This window comes from Carcharodon carcharias, chromosome 9 (assembly GCF_017639515.1).
Source record: "Carcharodon carcharias isolate sCarCar2 chromosome 9, sCarCar2.pri, whole genome shotgun sequence".
NCBI lineage: Eukaryota > Metazoa > Chordata > Chondrichthyes > Lamniformes > Lamnidae > Carcharodon > Carcharodon carcharias.
Window position 1 is genome coordinate 52337933 of NC_054475.1, and position 21907 is coordinate 52359839.

At 42.1% G+C, this 21907-nt stretch overlaps 1 protein-coding gene across 1 annotated transcript in view; it reads right to left on the bottom strand.

Annotated features, from left to right (window-relative positions):
• LOC121282408 (AMP deaminase 1-like) overlaps window positions 1-21907 on the bottom strand; it is a 104309-nt gene that overhangs the window by 30334 nt on the left and 52068 nt on the right. Inside the window, exons 8-13 of the mRNA XM_041196124.1 lie at window positions 17935-18100; window positions 11761-11980; window positions 9341-9470; window positions 7717-7911; window positions 3529-3660; window positions 709-872 (exon numbers count right to left, since the gene is read on the bottom strand). Of these exons, the coding sequence (XP_041052058.1) occupies window positions 709-872; window positions 3529-3660; window positions 7717-7911; window positions 9341-9470; window positions 11761-11980; window positions 17935-18100 (1007 nt within the window). The remainder of the gene's footprint in view (window positions 1-708; window positions 873-3528; window positions 3661-7716; window positions 7912-9340; window positions 9471-11760; window positions 11981-17934; window positions 18101-21907) is intronic.

The following is a 21907-nucleotide window of genomic DNA, read 5'->3' on the forward strand; positions in this document are numbered from 1 at the left end:
ATCTTTGCCCGGCCACTGCTCCATCTTTCCCCAATAACCCTCCTGCCCTTTCTTGGTCACCTCCATGCAACTTGTACTGCCACCATCTGGTCTCAAGCATAGGCTGGCATTTGCAGATGCACCCCAAGTGGACAATGCAACAGCAACTTACTGTTTATTATGGAAGAAGTCTATCTCGGCGGCTGCACGCCACTTAAATACAGTTGTAAAAGTTAACGTTCTAATTTTTTGCTGGCAAGGAAAATTATTTGGAGGGGGAACTTAGTTCTGGCGAGGTGGCCTTTTAAGGAGCATGCATAACTTGCTAAGGCAAGCAAAAAGGCTTCCTGACGTTGCTCACCGAGAAGCTCGAACTGCCTTTAACCTGCTTTTAAAGTCCTGAGAATTTAATTCCTAAAGTTCAGCCAGCCATTGGAAAATTGATTTTTGGACTCACACCAAATTAAGTTTGCCCACCTGCTAAACTTCAGCTGCTGGTGGGGCTGGCAGATTCCACCCTCAGGGACTGACTAAGCATGAAACTCTCTAATCACAAGTTTTAATTTAACTCATCTTCTCCCTCACTTTTTCACCCTTTGGGGTGCCTTGTGTACAACCCATGCCCCTCATGTTGGCATTCATATATTGATAGCCTGTCTGTAACGGGGTCTAGCCAGCAAACCCATCTGAACTCTTATGCAACTCTTTCTGGTGCAACTTCCAACTTACTAGATCCTGGGCACCTGAATCATCCATTTCATTTTGGGAGAGTGGACCCTGTGCTTGATGAACCAAGATGCCAGCTTAGTCCACTCGTCCGGTGACCGTCCGTAAATGGACAAACGGGGCTCTGCATGCTGGTACTTGGCATCATCCAATTCTGAGGCCACTTCCTGCCACAATATAGAGATAACATTAGTATCACTGACAGCCATTGCTATATTCCAAACTGTTCATTCTTAAAATAGAGAGACTTCCAGGACGTTGTTACAGTTCACGGATTGGCGCAGTGACACCCATTGACATACAACATGCGGGAGTTTGGATTCATACCAACGTTTCTCCCACCCAATGCCTCCAAAGGCAGCTATTTCCTCTGCAAGGAGAAAAGAAAATTAATGACAGCACTTCAAACCTAACCCTCCCAGCCAGAAACTTCAAAGTTAGTGGGGACTAATATTTGCAAGTTGTGAAATATGAGCTTCTCACCGGGGGAGTTAGGTTAAGATTACCCCAGGTTGGCTGCTGCAAGAGCCTGGTTTCAGAATATCATCCGTGCCCATCCATTCCTCGTTACTTTCTCCGTCATAGAGGGCAAGGAACGGAGAAAGTTCTCCAAAAGAGGGAGTTTCGAAAACGTTATAGATTTCAGGATTTCATAATTAACCCAGACACTGGTTTCACATAGAATTGTTGGGTAAAAGATTCTTATGTTTGAGACATAAGTATCAATTTCAGTGCAATTCTAGGTTTTTGTATAGTGGGTACCATCACTTTGCATCTTTGAAAATATTCAAAGAAAAGATGGCCCACCAATTTTCATGAAGCAAACGTATCTTTAAGATTTAAGGGTTTGTGTAAGCATCGGGCTATCAAAAGGTGTTGGTGATGCTGGAGGAATAAGAAACATTGTTTTCTCCCAAATTTTCTTCCCATCTCTCCTGAAGACCATCTCAAACTGGACTAGCATCCTCCAGCAGCTATCCTATACTTGCCCAAGGGGCTCTTCTTCTATGTCAACCTGGACATTGAGAGCTGGCAGGCTATTTGACAATGGGTGCCATCACAGCCTTATCCTTAGATGATCAGGGTAGACTGTAATTTTCAGACAGGTAATGGAGGGCAATTGATCGATTGATGAGGAAAGTGTGTGGTGGGGAGGGAAGGTGAGTGCTTGGGGTTGGGGCAGTCCCAGACCTCATTTAAATTGAGCCGGTGAACTGCTCACTCCTAAAATGTTGTCCCAATGCTCCCTGTAAGGACTCCATCATTTTTTTCCAATTCCTCCACCTCCGTCACATCTGTCCTGATGATGCTACCTTCCAAACCAGTACTTCTGCATGCCTTACTTTTTCCTTATCCGAGGGCTCCCCCTCAACTGTGGTTGACACGGCCTTCAACCATGTCCAACCCATCTCCTGCACCTCTGCCCTCACCCCTTCTCCTCCCTCCCAAAACCATGATAGGGTCCCCCTTGTCCTCACTTTTCACCAGATCAGCCTTCACATTCAAAGGATCATCCTCTGCTATTTCCGCCAACTCCAGCATGATGCCATCATCAAACACATCTTCCCCTCACCCACCCCGTCAGTATTCCATAGGACCGTTCCCTCCATGACACTCTGGTCCATTCCTCCATCACCCCCAACACCTCATCCCCTTCCCAGGGCACCTTCCCATGCAATTGCAGAAGGTGCAACACCTGCCCCTTTATCTCTTCCCTCCTCACCATTCAAGGCCCCAAACACTCCTTTCAGGTGAAGCAGCTCTTTACTTGCACCTTCTTTGATTTGGTCGACTGTATTTGTTGCTCCCGATGTGGCCTCCTCTACTCTGGGGGAGACTAAACGGAGGCTGGGTGACCACTTTGCAGAACACCTTTGCTCAGTCCGTAAGCATGACCCAGGCCTTTCTGTCGCTTGCCATTTCAACACAGCACGCTGCTCTCATTCCCACATGCCACGTCCTTGGCCTGCTGCAATGTTCCCATGAAGCCCAACACAAACTAGAGGAACAGCACCTCATCTTCCAATTAGGCATTTTACAGCCTTCCGGACTTAACATTGAGTTCAACAGCTTCAGACTATGAACTCTCTCCTCCATTTTTAAATGTATATTTATTCTATTATTTTTTTTAAAAAATTAAAATTTATTTTTCTATCCTTCAGGAATGGTAACTCGTCAAAAGGATGAGATTCCAGAAGGATGAGAGAGAATTTGGGAGAGGAAGGGTTTAGGGAAGGAATCCGTGAACATGGAGTTGAAGGAATCCCAGAGCATGGAGTTGAAGGAATCCGTGAACACGGAGTTGAAGGAATCCGTGAACACGGAGTTGAAGGAATCCGTGAACACGGAGTTGAAGGAATCCGTGAACATGGAGTTGAAGGAATCCGTGAACATGGAGTTGAAGGAACCCGTGAACATGGAGTTGAAGGAACCCGTGAACATGGAGTTGAAGGAACCCGTGAACATGGAGTTGAAGGAATCCGTGAACATGGAGTTGAAGGAATCCCAGAACATGGAGCTGAAGGAATCCTAGAGAATGGAGTTGAAAGAATCCCAGAGCGTGGAGTTGAAGGGTCAGCCACTAGTGTTGGGATGGAGGGAGGGACGGAGGGAGGGAGTATGCTCAAGAGGCCGGAGTTCAAAGAATGAAGAGTATGGGAGGTGGAGTGGTGAGGCCATGGAGGCTTTTGAAGATGAAGCATTTGAATTTGATATTTTGGCAAGCAGAGAGCTCTTGCGGACTAGGCAGGTCACACTTGGTACTTATGCTGGATAGAATGCAGGCATCTGTGTGGAAACAAATCTACTAAGATATCACCTTACCTGGATGATATGAGCAAAGTATTCTCCATCTATGGCATTCTCTGTCTTCAGATAAAGGTCACGGAGTTCACTGGCACCCACTGGATTGTACTTGGCATTGAACTTATCAAAGCGCTGGAAAGTCTGACGACCCTGAGTAAATAATTTCAGATGTGTTAGTTTCTGTACGTCATATTCAATGTTTGAATTTTTATTCATTCTTGAGGTGAGGACATTGTTGACAAGACCGGGGCAGAATTTTTAGGTCAGTGTGTGGGCGTGCACCCGACCCGATCGGGCGAGAAATCGTGCAGGATGACGTCGGGTGAGCATCCTGACGTCATCTTGCTCGCACGATATTTCGGTCAGCGGGCACACACAAAAGTTGGAAGCACACCCGCCGAAATTATGAGGCCTATTAAAGTCATTAAAGTTGTAATTATCTCCGATTTTTCATGGTCTATCTAACCTAACGGTTGGCAGACGGGCGAATCGGCCAGGCGGACTTTGCATTTTTCATGAAACCATATCCAAGGGCAGGATGAGGTTTCTGTTATTAAATATAAAAATCTATGCACATCATTTTTATCATTTATATGTTCAGGTGACTGATTGTGATATGTGGACAATGTTTTCCTGATTTTAAAAGCTTTAGTTATTGATTTTAAAGTCTTCAGCTCCATGACGCAGCTCTCTGCCTTCAGGCAGCTTTCATTCAGCGCTTGTCCATGCCCAGCACCCCCCAGCGTGAAATTGTGGTCGGGGCCCAATCGTGGCAGTGGTCTGTTCCCCGGCCGATCCCAGGCCTGCCGATCATGCATACCCGCCGATCTAAAAATCCTGCCCCAGCATTTATTCCCCATCCCTAGCTGTCCTGATTAAGTATATTATTAATCTACTTTATAGGGTGTATGAGAGTTGCTGTTGAGACATGTTGAGTCACATGTAAGCCAGACTGGGTAAAGATGGTAGAGTATCCTTTCCCTAAAGAGTATTTCTGAACCAGTTGGGTCTTTATGGCAGTCTGACATCTTCATGCTCACTTTGACTGATACCAATGATTCAGGTGTGTGTTGGTCATGCAGCACCAATTCTGCATCCCAAAGAAGGCCCAAACTAAGGGCAGAATTTTGCCCTTGGTGGGCATGTGGGCCCCACCGGCTCGGCAGCGGGCAGTCAGCTGAACCCCACCGCTGAAACGGGGCCTGTTGCCATTTTGAGTGGGCGGGCTATGCGCTTCCTGTGCGGGGGTGGGAGGGAATCCCTAGCTGTCAAAGTGTGCTCTTCCGTGCATGCGTGCAAAGAGCGCACTGCTCCCTGAGACTAAGTACTGTCTCAGGGAGATCAGTGACAGCGCACAAAAGTTAAAAAATAGAAAAATAAAAATATTATTAACATGTCCCCCTCATGTGACAATGTCACAGGAGATGGAACATGTTAATAAAAACGACATAAACTTTATTAAACTTTTTAAAAACGGACATGAAACCTCATCCCGCCGTGGATGAGGTTTCATGTATTATCAGGAACCCGCTGGGGGTCCTGGCCTGCCCGCCAGCCTTAAGGTCAGACGGGCAGGTCTTTAATGATCTTAATTAGCCGGTCAATGGCTTTAGTTGGCCATTGACAGGTCGGCAGACGGACAGGTCGGCAGAAGGGGGGTTCCTCCCGACGTCATTCTGCGTCAATTTTCCATCAGCAAGTGGGCCGCACCCCCAAATCACCAACGGGAAAATTCTGGCCTAAATCTATTCCTCTGAATCAAAATGCTAACCTTTAACTGTTGTTAAAAACACAGCTCCCCTCCTTCTTGTCTCTTTACAAGGTATAACTAAAATTTACTTGTCTCTCAGAAAAGGTCTCAATTCGATTGATTCAGTCCACTGAAATGATTCTTGTCTGATCATTCCCTTTTACAGTTTTTGGCCTACTGTTGCCTATGTTCATTCGAAATTCAGAACTATTAGCTTAATTTAAAAAATGCAAAGTTTTCAAAACTGAATCAATTACAAAGTCTGTGCGTGTTTGATAACCGTGCACCAGACTTCCTCTCAAGCCAATTGGAAGGATCTTTGACACTAAATGTCATCCAACCAACTTCTGTTTCTTCACAGATGCTGCCTGACCTGTTGAGCTTTTTTCAGCACTTGTGTTTATGGTATACCGCTTGCACACAAACCTTAACACTTGTAGAACTCAGATTCCCAAACACTGATTAAAAAGTCCTGGAATAATGGCCTGCAATTTGCAAAGGCAATGGCAATGAAGCATTCACTGCCATTGCACAGTGCAGTGCCCAGAAACTTGCAGAGAACGCACTGTAGTGCATAAAGCTGGAAGTCCCCATTGGGACAGTCTTCATTGCTCTGGTGGCTTCACAGTATCAGTCATAAACTTACAGATTAAAATGAAAGACATGGTAGTAGCAAGAAACTAGGCTGATTGCGCTTTAACGGTGAACTGTTCTGACTGAAAAGCTTTCGGGCTGTTATTTTGAGGCGTTGGAGTCTCCTCTCATTTCACACATACTGGTGGACACTGGAACCAGAAGGAATTTTCAAAACAGCTGTCAGACACAATTTCTTTCAACTTTCCACCAGATTTTATTAAGTGTTCAAAAAAGATTTAACAAGATTTATTTGATTTCTTAAGTTTTGATGTATAAACTTTTCATCATGATTTATCAGACTTCAGATGGGTTTAATACAATTTATCTGACTTAAATATTTTACTGTAAATAACTTTTTGTACAAGATTTATCAGACTTTTTAAATGTTTTAATGTACATGGCTTTTTAAAATGATTTATGTGACTTTTAAAATATGTATAAATTTATGATTTTAGAAAATGAATCTGATCAAATTAATTTGATTTGATCTTTGATTTCAGGACTTTTTAACATGACAGGCACTGGAGCAGCTTGGTTTTGATGCAGTTTTTGGGCATGTCTCCCAGGCACTGCACCATGTGATCTGTCCTTTCTACCTGTGCCAGAAAATACTGCAGGGCCACACAGAGGTCCATGGAGAGGACTCCATGTGAGAAAATCCTCTCAGCTTGGAACTACAATTCTCCACTCACCATCGCATTAGTTAAGTTTGTAGCTTAGTGCAAGGTCAGCGGCAAACGCCATCGCTTCGCCACTGACTACAAAATCCCAGTCAGTATTAATTAAAACAGAATTTGACTTGTTCACATCAGTGGCCCTGATAACATACTATAACAGCTCCATTGATATAGCAGAGCCCAATTGTGTCACAGCATACTTTCCCCTCACAGTGAACTGGGAGGCATCCTTGGGAGGTATTTGAAATATCCTGAATATACTGTGACATTTGACACAATCCAACTGTCACACTTCAAGATGCCCCAGTTTGTTACAGATGTAAAACAAAAAAAACTTGCATTTATGTAGCGCTTTTCACGACTAGCAGATGTCTCAAAGTGATTTCCAGCCAATTAAGTACCTTTGAATTGTAAGGCAGGATTTTCCGGCCCCTCCACCAGCAGGCATTTCCTACAGATAATCTATTTTTTATGATGTTCATTGATTATATATCTTTATCCAGAGCAAAAAACAACCATTCACCACTACTCTTTGATTCTTGTCATTCAGCCAATTTCAAATCCATACTGCCTCTGTCCCTTTATTCCACAGGCATTAACATTGCTGGCAAGTCTGCTATGTGCCACTTTAGTAGACATCTTTTGGAAGTTCATGGACACCCTATCAACTGCATTACCCTCATCAATCTTCTCTGCTACCTCATCTAGAAGTCAAGCAAGTTAGTAAGTAGGCAGAATTACACAGATTTGCCTAGTTAGACACCCTCCCCAAAGGAGGGTGTCTAACTGTGGCTTTAAAGGATTGATCAGGTCAAGCACCATTGCCTGCCCACAGACAAATGCCACAGCTGAGCTCAGAGTGCCTGTGAGAAATACGAAGTAGAGAGTTAAGGCAAACATCTTATTTCAGGTGTCATCTTGTGTTGGCATCACTGCGTCCTAATCCCTGTGCCCCTGCCTTACTACTCACTCCCAATAGTACCATTATAGGGTGAATTCAGCACTCCAATGCTTCCACAAGTGATTCACATTCAAAGGGAGAGTGGATTGAGGGATATCAGCTGCAGTCTTGTAACCCTATTCCCAACCCACACTCCCTTCAAACACAGCTTGGAGTGCCCTAAATGTGACTGATATACTTACTGCGTGCACATCCAAGGAATCAACTGTCAGGTTATAGGCATTCAGCTTCAATTTATCAAAGAGCTGTTTCAGAGTTAGCTTCTGGCCCTTGGAAGTCCAGACAACACGATCTGAATCTATCTTTGACGAGTTCTTTATAAAGCGCAGGAGGTGCTTCTGATTCATGCAAGCTGCTGCATGGATGTGAGTGTCAACCTGAGAAGAGAGAAAATGAAGATGAACATTACTTAGGCTTTCTCTTGTGTATTAAAGTCTGAAGGTCATGGTGCAGGACATCACCAAGGTTTAAAGTAGTAAAAGAATGGATGAGCTCAAACTAGAAATTAGGCAGCACCAACCGTGGGCTTTTAAAACTTAACATCGTATTTTGAAGTGAAGACTGGCAGAGATAAGAAACTTTGGAAGCCTTGATGAAGCATGAGTTGAGTAGGAGAGTGGGTGAACAATATTTTGGAGCAGTAATATTGGCTTCTGAATCACAGCAAGTAGGCTGTTCATCATTAAGTTGTTTTTGAGCCAGGTAGACTCGTGACTAAATGCTGCCCAGTCTATTTAGTGTGCTGAGCTAGAATAGAGATTGAGGTGGCAGGCAGCTTGGTTCAGGTTTAGACAGTGGCAGAGGTAAGAGCTGGAATTGATAGCAAAGAAAGAGAGTTGGTGTGGGGACAATGACAATGGTCCACTCATGTTTAACTGGAGCAAACAGCAATTCTTTTGAGAATGTGAAATTCCTGACAAGCAGCCTGAGACATAGAAGCCTTGGATGGATTGAGAGAGGTAGTAAGATAGAGCATGTCAGCATACATGTGCAAACCAACCCCACATAGATGGTATCATCAAGGGATAGCAACATGCAGATGAAGGAGAGGAAGGGCCAAGGGCAGAGGTGTCAGAGTCTCTAGGGGTTTATTAAGGTAACAATGGAAGGATGGGACCAGAAAACATCGCTGGAGGTGCTCAAGTTACTATTGGATTTGTAAATGTGGAAACATTGAGTTATACAATTGAGAAGATGTGTAGGAGAATGAGCAGCCAATCAAAGGTCACAGACAGGCAGATGATGACAAGGAGGGATAACATCACAGTTACAGAGGATGGTATTTGTGACTTTGGTTAAGAGCTTTATAGAAGAAGCACTTAGAGGAAGAGGCTGAAAGGTGGCTCATCTATCTATCCCTCTCTATCTTCAGTTCAATCTCTCTCTCTCACCTCCTTCATTTTTTCAGTCTCTCTCTTTCTTCCTTCACTGTCTTGCCACTTTTTCTTCTTTCACCTTAATTTCTAACGCCTATCTGTTCTTCTCTCCTCCTTGACTTTGTCCTGATTCTTCTTTTCCAGTTCTGTCATCTTTTTCTTCATGTTGGTCTCTGTCTGTCTCCTGTGTTCTTCTTTATCTTTCACATCAGTTCCTCTCTCTCCCTCTTTAGTTTCTTTCTCTCTCACTGCACTTCTATTTACTTTCACTTTTATTTTTTATCTCATTTCTTACTGAGTGGGGCCAGGAAGTACTGAGTCCACCAATCAATGACACCTGAGAATTTCAGGAAGACAAAGTAGTTGTACTTCAGTGACAGTAGGGGAGTAAGGCACTGCTGTATTACACATAAAGAGGCAAGCACTCTACCTTTCTGACATTGTAGAAATCTCTGTGAGGATTCATCTTCACTTCTTTCATCTCTTCCATCTCATTCAGCATCTCGTGCAGGTTGAACTTAGAGCTAAGAAATTTCAAGCGTCTGTGGGCATACGTTTTCCTAAACCAAGGAACCAAGAAAGGAAAACCATTCCATTTTAAAATAAAATAGAAATTAATCTCTTCTGAAAAAGCTGATTATTCTATTGTATGTAATGGTGAAGGATCACACAGCAACTAGGTAAACACTTCTGCCTCTAACTTGAAGGCCATGGGTTTAAATCCCATTCCCAGAATTGAGCGTGTGGCAGTAACTTAATTCAATCCTGCCTGGCAGGCTGATCAGATTGGGCATCCATTTCATACCCTGTCCAATTCAATACTGCTATAGTTGCTCACTGGGTGAGTTTGGTTAAAGTTACCCCCATAATTTAAGACTGACAATTTGGTGCAGTATTGAGGGAATATTGAGAGTTGCATCATATTTATGATGAGGTTGTAAATCTACGCCCTGGCTGTAGAAGGGCTCATGGCAATATTTGAAAAAGAACAGAAAGTTGAAGAAGGCCTGCTGGGCATTCATTCCACCACCAAAACAAATCGTGACATTGGTCGTTCATAAGCTCTTTGTGAGACCTTGCTGTCAGTAGTTGCTGTGTTTCCATATATAACAGTGACTACACTCCAAAGGTAATTCTAGTAAAAGTAATACCACATATACAATAGATGCCATATAAATGCAAGTTTTGGCTTTTGTTTTGTGGGGAGTTATGTGCAGAAGGAATCTGCGCTATCTCTGACCTATGCTTCCCAAAAGCCTGGCTCCACACTGGAAACACAGGACTAGGAGAAGGCCATTTAGCCCCTAAAGCCTATTCTGCCATTCAATGAGATCATGGCTGATCTTTAACCTAACTCCAGATACCTGCCTTTGCCCCATAACCTTTGGTGAACAAAAATCTTATCAATTTCAGTTTTTAAATTAGCAATTGATCTAATTGGATTAGAAGAGAGTTCCAAACTCCTACCACCCTTTGTTTAAGTGTTACCTCATTTCACTCGTAAAAGGTCTGGCTCTAATCTTTTTCCCATGTGTCCTTGTTCTAGATTCCCAACAAGCAAAAATAGTTTCTCCCTATCTGCATTACCTGTTCCCTTTAATATCTTGATAACTTCAATCAAATCTTTGTGTCATCAGCAATTTTGGATATGTGGCTTTCTATTCCACTATCTCAGTCATTAACCAACACAGCCTGTGGTTACGGCCTCAAGGCAGATCCCTGTGGGATACCACTAGTTACAGCCTGTCAAAAGAGTACCTGTCCATTATCCCAACTCTGTTTCTTTCTGCTCAGCCCATTTCCTAACCAGGTCAATCATTTTCTTTCAATTCCATGAGTTTCAACTTTAGTTAATAGTCTCTTATGAGAGACTTTTATCAAATTCCTTCAGGAAGTCCACATAAACAACATCCATTGACCTTCCCCCTTCCACTACATTAGTCACCGCTTCAAAAATATTCAGTAAGGTTCATCTTTACAAATCAATCTTGACCCAATCTTTACAAATCCATGCTGGCTTTCTCTGATCAGCTGAAACTTTTCAAAGTGTTCAGTCATTCTATCCTCAATATTGACTCTAGCGCTTTCCCAACAATAGATGTTAGGTTAGCTGGTCTATAATTTTTGAGTTTCCCTCTCTCACCTTTCTTAAATAATGGAGTGACATGCACAATTTTCCAATCTAAAGGAACGGTTCCCAGGAGCAGGCATGTAGTGAATTAACCCTATATTACATTCAGTGGATTAACACCTCACCCTACAGTTTTCTGTTCTGAATACTGCAACTCTCCTGAGATCAGACATTCACTGGAGTGGGCAAGTCTCTCTCCATTTCAGTGTACTATCCTTTATATTTTAAAAGAAATAAGTCATTGCCCTCAATTAAGGTTATTCCATACTAATGAGTAAATTATATTCAGAATAGAAAATCATAGTGTTAATCCACTGAATGTCATATAGGGTTAATCTTTTACCTATATGAATATCACTGTATAAAGCTTAAGTGTGAATATTGGCAAGTTATCCAATGGTGGTGGGCAAGGAAAGGATTACAGCTGAACCTCAACCTGTCCTTAGTAAATATTCATAAATGCATATACACATGCCATTAGCCAGGACAAGTCCCTGGTTCTTTTCCTTTTGAGACTAGATGTCTTGTGAACAATTGCCTTATTGTTGTCTTGGCAGAGACCAATGTGTACCAGTATAAAACCCGGGGGCTTCCTGATCTGGTATGGTACATTGATTTAATGGAACATTAGGAAAACCTAATCTCCACTGTTTTTAATTGACAATTGAAAAAGTTAAATCTAAAATATATTTTCCTTCATCAGTGAAGTGGTAACTTACACAGGCCCCTGAGCGATCAATGCAATTAGAAAATTCATGTTGTCTATGAAGGTGGGCAGGTCTAGGTATGGTAGGTCTTTGGGTTCATTTCTCTGGACTGATTCGTTATTGGCATAAACGTAGATCACTCCATCTTTCATCTTACACACATAGCCAAGATTTTCAAGTAGATCCTTTGGGCTAAAAGGATCCTCTCCAGCCTTTCCAGGTTGGGTAAATACTGAAATTAAAAAAAATTAAATTTCTTATTCTACGTTTAACAAAACCAGATGTCAGGTACAAGATAAAGGTTGTCTGAAAGGAAATCAATCCTTCCTTCACTGCTAGCTTCCAACCTCCAACCTCTCTGCCTTTCTCTTTTACTGATGTTACTGTGGTGTTGTTCCTCTGAACTTTCACACTATTGTTCCCCTATAACAATGCAACTATAACAATACTGTCCTTCACCATCTTCCACCTCCTTGCATCAAAATAAAGAGTCAGCATGTAATTTGCTATTCTGACTCATTCTTTCCCCTGACCTCAATTCTACAGAACTTCTTACTTCTCTGTTGTAACCCTTTTTTATTTTTTCATGGGATGCAGGCATCAGTGGAAATATCAGCATTCATTGCCAATCTCTGACTGCCACTCTGTTCAAAGGCAATTAAGAGTCAAACACAGCGCTGTGGGTCTGGAGTCACATGTTAGACAGCAGATTTCCTTCCCTAAAGGGCATCAGTGAACTAGGTTGGGTTTTGATAACAATTAATGATAATTTCATGGTCATCTAGCTTTATAATTCCAGATTTGATGAACTGAATTTAAACTCCACCAGCTCCTATGGTAGGGTTTGAACCGATATCTCAAAGCATTAGTCGGGACCTCTAAGATATTAGCTCAGTGACATCACCACGACACCACTATCTCCCTCTGTGACCATGGGGAAAATGTTCAAGGCTATGGGGAAAGAGCGGGGAATTGGGACTAATTGGAAAGCTCTTTGCAAGAGCTGGGGATAAGAACAATGGACTGAATGTCCTCCCTCAGTGCTGTATCATTTTATGATTCTTCAAGGTACATGCCATGCTAAGCAGTCCACTGGTAAAATAGATGGTGGTTTTAAACACAAATATGGTATTTTTTCTGCTGTAGAAAGGGAATTTTCTTTCACTCTGTTGAAATATAACGCAACAGCAAAGCATTCTAATGAATAATTGGAATGGCCTTTCAAATAAAAGAAAACAAATTGAGCTGAACCCAGCTACAGGGACAGGCAAGCCAGCATGTACCTCCCATTGCCAGCCCAGATAAATGGGAAGAGTTAGTGGCAGGAAATGCACCCGGCTGTAAAACCAGCTACCAAATCTCAAAAAAATGAGGTTAATTTGAATGGGGATGGAGAGCGATGATCAACCAGCATTCTGGTGACCCCACGTAACCTGATAAAAGCTGAAAAAGGAAGATTGGAGAGCTGAGTTGAGGAAAGACCAGTGAATCGATGAGCATCATGGTGGCATTTTATTTTATCCCCACAGCAAGTATTTTCAAAGCAGACGATACTGAGACAGCCTTGACCAAATCACTTTTCCCATTCTTCCCCTTTGAATAATTCTTGTCTTACTGATAGTTTGCTAGATTTGAGCTCCTGTGCTAAGCTGCAGATCTAACATAGAAATATACTAGGAAATATCTTAATTTCCTCCAATACTTTTAATGTTTGAATCAGCTAACCCATGTATTGAGGGTGAGATATATGGCATTAAAAATAAAGATAAAAACTCCGTATTTGGAAGCTGGAAATAATAATGGAGATTATGGAAATGATGTGCCACGTACCAATGGAAAAGAGCACAAACAATTTCAGCTGAAGAACAATAATGTAATGGAATTCAGCAGGATCCCACATACTCCTATAAGTACCACTGTCACACAGGCATTGCTCTTCCTATTGAGTTAAAGACCATAATAGATCACAATTCATTTCAGCCTTCTCAGCACCCCTTATCACACATGAAGCTCCTAGCCTGTACACTTTACTGTACATGTGAAAATAGTTTTACTTGTTAATAAAGACTTACAGTTACCCTACTGAAAACTACGAAGACTTCGTTAGGAGACATCATTCTGTAACCAACACCCTCCCAACGTGGTGGCAGCAAGTGGATCAAAACCGATAACTTTGCTTTGATTTTGAAACAAATCAAAATGCTGGAAGGCTAAGGAAAACTTCAACAAAGTTCCCAAAAGAAGCAAGGGATGCAGAGGAAAAATCACCAGAAAATGCTCCAGAGAAAAGGTCTGGAAGCTGAAGGCAGAGATTTTTACTGCAGCAGAAGGATCCATTGAATCTCCCTTGGAAGTCTAGCTTCAGAGTGCAGAGTCATAGAACCTGCAAGGATGAGTTAAATCTTTTAAAGTTCCAGGCTGCAGCAAGTTCCAAGAACCCTTGAACTAATTTAATGTCAGAAGTGACATTTGAAAGAGAGCATTGCTAAAACCTGATCCCTGATTTGGAGTCCCAACATGTAGCCTCTGAGCTTGCCAGAGAGAAGAAAGAGAGAAAATTAATTAAATAACATGGGAATATAGCAACTGTCCAGCTGGGAAAACAGAAGGCATAAGTTTGAAGTTAGCCACCTCATTACAAGGCAAGCAAAATGCTGAATAAAAGAAGTTGGCAGACAGCTGATCCCAGGCGGCCATTGTGAAAAATGTTTTTTTCAAGAAGCATGCCAATGCCATTTCATGGAGCCCACCAAAATCGGTCAGCGCAGAAGATCCTTTTCACTCCGAGTGAACAGCGATGCCATCTTGAAATCCAGAAAAACTCCAGAGTAAGAAAAGAAAAACAGAAGACAGAGCAGGAAATCACCTTTAAGCACAATTCTCTGATTTCAAAAGCCCCTTGATGGCCCAAACTTCTTGTTTTGAAGTTTGCTGCAGAATTGAAAAGTTAAAAATGACCCATCAGTGCAAATGGAGCTTGCCAAAACTTGACATTTGCAGGGAGAAGAGCAGAGAGAGAAAAAAAAGTTACTGCACAGCCATTCTTAAAAGGGCAACAACAATTAAAGCTGTAGCTGCAAAATATAAAATGACCAAGGATCTAAAGTCTACCCTACCAGATCAGTTGGACTTATCCCACAGCCAAATCTAACAAAAAATTGGGCATCCTGGAGAAGGATATTTTTAAATTATTGCAGTGCATCAGGTGTAAGCACAAAACTTGAAGAAGTCCAGATTAATGACTTTTTATACTTTTTTGCTGAACTGGCTGATGAAATAATCTTAATGCAGTGCTCAAAAAGCTTTGATGAAATATTAAATGCTTTAGACAAATATTTTAATCTTCAAATGGAGATCATAAGGCCATAAGACAAAGGAGCAGAAGTAGGCCATGCAGCCCATCAGGTTTGCTCCGCCATTCCATGAGGTCATGGCTGATCTGATAATCCTCAACTCCACTTTCCTTCCTTTTCCCCATAACCCTTGATTCCCTTACTGATTAAAAATCTGTCTATCTCAGCCTTGAATATACTTAACACCCAGCCTCTACAACCCTCTGCGTAAAGAATTCCACAGTTTGACCACCCTCTGAGAGAAGAAATTCTACCTCACCTTGGTTTTAAATAGGCATCCCCTTATTCTGAGATTATGCCCTCTGGTCCTAGACTCTCCCACAAGGGGAAACAACCTCTCAGCATCTACCCTGTCAAGCCCCCTAAAAATCTTATATGTTTCAATAAGGTCGCCTCTCATTCTTCTAAACTCCACTGAGTACAGGCGCAGCCTAGTCAACCTCTCCTCATAAGAAAATCCCTTCATCCCCAGGATCAACCTAGTGAACCTTCTCTGGACTGCCTCCAATGTCAGTAAATCTTTCCTTAGATAAGGGGACCAAAACTATTCACAGTATTCTAGGTGTGGTCTAACTAGTGCCTTGTACAGTTTTAGCAAGACTTCCCTATTTTTATACTCCATTCCCTTTGAAATAAAGGCCAATATTCCTTTGCCTTACCTATTACCTGCAGAGCTTAAAAAGAGGCATAGAAGACTCCTAGCAAAATGACAAAAGGTCTAAGGACAGTCCCTGAACAAACCACACAAGAGCACCAGAGAGGCAGGGAACTTTCCAGAATGCCTTTTTGAATACCCCAACATGTTTCCAGAACTATACCAGCAGCTGGTAGTGAATGACAAGGAAACAGCCCTGCACAGGCGAAGCAAGAAAAAGCAGAAGTAAAATCAGAAGATGTCTGTATCAGGGCTGAACTGGAAGATTTAAAATTCAAGATGCAAGCTGAGTATATACCTTTGAAAACTTAGATAAATTAAAGTCTTCAATGAGCCAAACTGTTCAAGATCTGGAAAAATAAATTTCAGAGATGTCACTGAAGTACCAGGAGGAAATGATGGCCCTCAATTCCAAAGTTGACAAACCAAAGTGGGAGTTGGGAAAACTCAACCAGCTGTACAGCCTAGCATAACAGCAGGCAGAAAAGGTACTCAAAGTTGCTGCAGTCTTGAAAGACTCTTTGAAGAACCAATAAATACCCCTGGAAAAGCATGAGCAGTTAAGAATGGTGTTGAATGATACTTCAGTAAAAGCTGCATTGGAGCTATTGGTAGTGACAAAACAATACACTGAAACACAGAGAGAAGACAAGAGCTGAACAAGAAAATAAACAATTGAAAGAACAGGTAATTGCCCTTCAGTATCAAATTCAAGAAATAGTACATAACCCTTCAGCAACAGGATGGAATAAAGAGCAGCAGAATGGAAGGTCAACAGTACAAACTCAGTGAGGCTCTGTTAAATTACAAGAAAACTCAAGATGAAGTTCGGAAGGACCTTCACATGCTAGAAAGGTCCCTCAGGCCAGAGTTTGTTCCTTTGGAACATTACAAAGTGAAACAAAATGAATTTAATGCCACTCTGAAAGAACTGAAGAACCAGTTAGCAGGCAAGACTCAGGAATATTCATGAGGAGGAAGCTGAGGGGCACAAGAAAGAGTCTGCCGTGCTGAGAGAAACAGTTGCACATTTGGAAGGAATCTTTGAAAAACATTACATTTCCAAAGATATGTACAAAGGGATGATAATCGAAAATATAGAATGGCAAGCTATGGTAGAAGTTCTTACTAAGGAGTGTGAGGTGCCTCAAAGACAATCAGCAATTACAGAATATGAGCTTGAAGGACAGCACAAAGGAAAGGAAAATCTGATCAGTGTCGAGAATTAGCATTCCCACACAAGAGATGAGTTTTTAAGGAAAACTGGGAACTGATAAGAGCACTGGAGTGTAGCTCACAGGAAGTAGAACACTTGAAAGAGGATGTGAAATGCTTAAATGATGAACTTGTACAAACATTTTCAACAAAGATAGATCTTCAAGCATAAGGTGTCTCTCATAAACATTGTGAAAAATATCTGGAACAAGAAAATGAATCGCTAAAGAATCAGAAGAGTTGCTTGAATGCAGAATTAATGGCCAAAACAGATTAAATTGTTGAATTCTCATCCAACCTGAACAGTATGATGGACAAGATGTGTAGCATGGAAGAATAAATCCAGACATGAAAGCAGAGAAGGAGAATTCTAAGGAACACATTGAGGATCTATGAGTGAACTGGAAGAGTCAGTGACCAGGCAAGGAACCTTCTAAACAGAACTGAATGCCCAGGTGAAGTTGTCGATCTTATATTTGAGTTTTGCAGATACCTCTGAAATAAAGCCAATGCAACTTACCAGAGTTGCTGAGCCAAATGAAAAGACTCATAAGCTCAAAAAAAAACTGGAAAAGAAAAACTGATCAACAATGTGGCTAAAATTATCAAACAAGTGTGAATTAATGTTCCATTGTTGAAACGTAAACATCCATTAACATCGAGACGGCCCACATGTCGAAAGAAGAGAAAGAAGTGCCAAGAGGACAAATACAATGCTCGTCCACCCTGCAAGAAACAATTTAGAATAGCAGCAACTATTGATCAACACAACAGTTGAGTCGACCAAGTGCTTTTCAACACAAAGCAATGGAAAAAAGGAATGAACGCATATCCAAATGCCAGTCCAACCTCCAAGCCAACATGAAGAACCAGAACCAATAAAAGTGAGAGGATAAATCAGGGCTGTTTTAAATTAAAACTCCTCCTGTCCGTAACACTTTCCTCACATTTTCATTAACTTACCTGGGTGCACTTCGTTCTCTTCTCTCCAATGCTCATTATCCATGGTCCGCAGGAAGTGTGCAGTGGTTCTGCAGAATCTCTGAAATGACAACCGCATGTATTTCTCCCGAATGGTTAGCGCCCTATGCAGGCCCCTGCAGGCGAGTTCGAAATCTTCCACAGTTACCTGTTCATAAACAGTAAATAATCAAACTCATGGCAGGTTTAAAGTCTCCCACTGGGCTGAATAATATGAGGGGGAGGCGTGGTGGGGGGGGAAACGGACAGCTCTCACCCTGCCCTGGAAACCATGTCAGCATAAAGCTGACTAATTCATCGCCGAGCAGCCCCGCAGCAATAAAGTGCTGTGGGGCTCATTAATGAGGGCTAAGTGGGTCTGAAGTCCCGTCCTCTAGAGCTGCCGGCCAATCCGATTGGGGTCCGGGGTCTTGGGCGGGGAGGGTTTGGGCGCATTAGGGACAGCAGTAGTTGTGGGGCAGAGGGTAAGTTTAAGAGAGGGAGTGGGTAGGAAGAAAGGGAGGTTGTCTAAGAGGGGAGGCACCCCGCAATCATCAAAGGGCAGCCCCCGAGGGTGAACCCTGCCTTCCTTCCCACCCTTTAACCATTTGAGGTAAAAAAAATCAGGCTTCCCACTCCCACCTTGTTGACATAATACATTTGGCGTGGGCATAGGCAGCGTATTGTTTGGGTCAATAGGCTTGATAACAAGCCTAATTGACCTTTACATGGTCATTTTAATATGGTGAGTGGTCTGCTGATACTGATGTCCTCTGGGGTTAGCTCAGTGGTGGGCTGGAAGGTGTGGGATGTGCACCCACGCCATTTTACGTGCCCCCCATGGAAAACACATCCGCCAGGGGCACGTAAAATTTAGCCCACTGTCTCTGAATTTCCCCAATTGCCCCAGATCCTAAATCAACCCAGTTGCCCTGGTGGTGTAGTGGGAATGCCACTAAGCTAGTAATCCAGAGGTGCAGGCTAAGGCCCTGGGGATATGAGTTCAACTTCCGCCATGGCAGCTGGTGGAATTGAAATTCAGTTAATAAAATCTTGAATTATAAACCTAGTCTCAAAAATTGTGAAATGGAACTCTGTTATAAAAAACCATCTGGTTCACTGATGTCCCCCAGGGAAGGAAATTTGCCATCCTTACCCTCTCTGGCTTACTTTTGACTCCAAAATCCATAGTAATGTAATTGACTCTTAACTGTCTTCTGAAATGGCCTATCAAGCTGCAAAGTTCAATGGCAATTTGGGGATGGGCAACAAATGCTGGCCTTGACAGCGACACCAGAATAAGTAAAAAAAAAGTCTGGTTGCCATTTGTACTAACCATAGAATGAAGGCAATGGTCAAAAATAGATGAATAACACTCTGGGGGTAAAGTTTTTATACTCACAGTCTGGGCAGTAACCGGGTGAAGTAAATTACCAACCCTTCTCAAAACCTTTGAAGATGGTGTAGTTGAGATTTACTTGGGGTGGGGGGGGGGGGTGCTGCTATCAAGGAAGGGGGATATCAGGTATGTGGAAAGACTAGAGAAGATGAGATTGTTTTCCTTAAAGGAGTCAGAGTTAAGGGGGGAATTAATGGAGGTGTTCAATATTATGAGGGGTTTTGATAAAATGGATGGGGAGAAACTGTTTTCACCAGGAGGGTTGGCAAGGTGAGAGTTTATCACTTGGCAAGTAATGATGATCTGGAATGCATTGCCTGAGAGGTTGGTGAAAGCAGATCCAGTAGTAACTTTCAAAAGGAAACTGGAAAAATAATTGAAAAAGAAGAAATTTCAGGGATAAAGAAAAAGAACAGAGGAGTGGAACTAATTGGATAGCTCTTTCAAAGGCAATCTGCCAAATAAACACCTTCTGTACTGTATTATTCTGATTCTATTAGATAGCAGCCAACTGGGAGTGGTAGTGCATTATGCGTATGTGCAGGTTCACTTCTGTTGATGGATTCTTTGTACTTAGAAACTTGGATTGCTAGCGTCGTCCTCTGTGGTTACTTCAATTATATTATGTTTATGGCACTAGCTGCTTCTTTTGTAAACTTAGAATATCATGCAGCATACCAAAGCTTGCATTGATCAGTAACCTTGATAGTTAAACTTTGATTTCTGTTTCCTTTAGACTTGACTCAAGTGATGATCTCAGTCTTAGGTTCACAAAGAAGTAAGAAGTAACTTGTTGCTCTCAGTTAGAGAGAGTTATAGCTGTTTGGCGGAGACCTTATGGCTCAGTCAGCAGCACCCCTGCCTCTGAGGCTGTGGGCTAAAGACCCAATCTACGGCTTGTGGGCTATGGAAGGAGTGTTGATGACATGGTTCAGCAGATTGATAGTCAACCCACTAATCTTTCCAACACTTCTCCACTATTCCCCAAAGGGGGCAAAAGTATGCTTCAGTTTATGAAGCAAACAAACTAATCTGCTCCATGCCCTTTCTTCTCAGAATTTCTGAAAATAAATCTGCATTAAAAGACAATATAATTTCTGAGTAGAATACTTTTAATTCAGTTGCTTAATTCAAATTAAATGGTTGATTCAAGTTATTTGAACATTCCTTTTTTTAAGTGCAGAAAGCAACATTGAATGATTGAGCCTGGGCTATTGTCACTGAAGGTATTCACGTAGATTCCCTGACTTCAGGGTGTAGCTATGACTGACAATGACATTGTGGTTAGATAAACTGTAATGGCTCCGATGTCGTTTGCTCTTGCTTGCTATCAATCACATATTATTTTGTCAATTATTTTTATGTTACCAATTGCAAACGTGTCTCATATGTGCGCAGATTTGATATTGGGTTAAGAAAGCATTATTTAGTATCATGGTCTAGTGGAATATGGGGGTAAAAACTTTCTCTGTTGACAGATGCACTATTACAGAGGAAGGATGAATGCTTCATCAGTGGATTTATAGCAGGTGGCAGGCTTTAGCAAGATCCAGTTACAGAGAGAGCTATGCTGCATGAGTCAGCTAAGTGGTGCTGAAATCTCCACATCGATCAGACTTGACTACTCCAAGTTCCAGAATATCCAATATAAAAAGGCTGAGTGTTCTTAGGGTCACAGTAACTGCACTGTTTCCTTTTAGCAGGTGATAATCTAACCCTCATCTGGCAGTTTCCACTTCACACCTCTCAATGTGAATAGAACCAGTGCCTGGGAAGGATCAAGCACCTACTTCAAACCACTGACAGTTTTCACATCTCCACCAAAGAGACTGATTATATTGCTGAACAAATGCAATAGGGTTTATCGATTCCCAAAGTTTTTATTCGCTTCACCACAAATGTGCTGAATACTTTGTTAATAAAGCCAGTGGATCTTTCAAACAATCCTCCAGTTACAGTAAAGGGAAAGCTAATTAAATACTAGAGTGAAAAAGGAATAGAAAGATATGTTGATAGGGTGAGATGAAGTAAAGTGAGAGGAGGCTCGCATGGAGCATAAATACCAGCAGGAATTATTTGGGTTGGTTGGTCTGTTGCTGTGCTGTAAATTTGATATAATTCTTTCTTTCAGACATTCCTTTAGCTCTGAGCAGGCTGTTAAGTACTTTAGCTGTTTAATTCTGATGAGAGGACACAGACCTGAAATGTTAATTCTGTTTCTCTCTCCACAGGTGCTGCTTGACCTGCTGAGCATTTCCAGCATTTTATTTTAGTTTATTATTTAACTGGATGTCTCCATGAGACAATTTTTTTGTCCTTCACCCACCTTAACTTCCAGCTGCTCTTCCCCTGCCATGTTCTCATTCTAAGTTTATCTGGTGCTGTTCCTGCATTGCTCTTCTACATTCCCTATTGCACCAGACTTGATCATAAGGCTTGATGGTGATGAAGGGGTCAGAAATATGCCAGGCCATGAAGCTACAGATTGTGGGGAACACGTATCTGCTGGAGTTGATGGCCTACAGCACCTCAAAAATGTCCTACTGGAGCTGCTAGATCTTTTCTCAATATATCTTA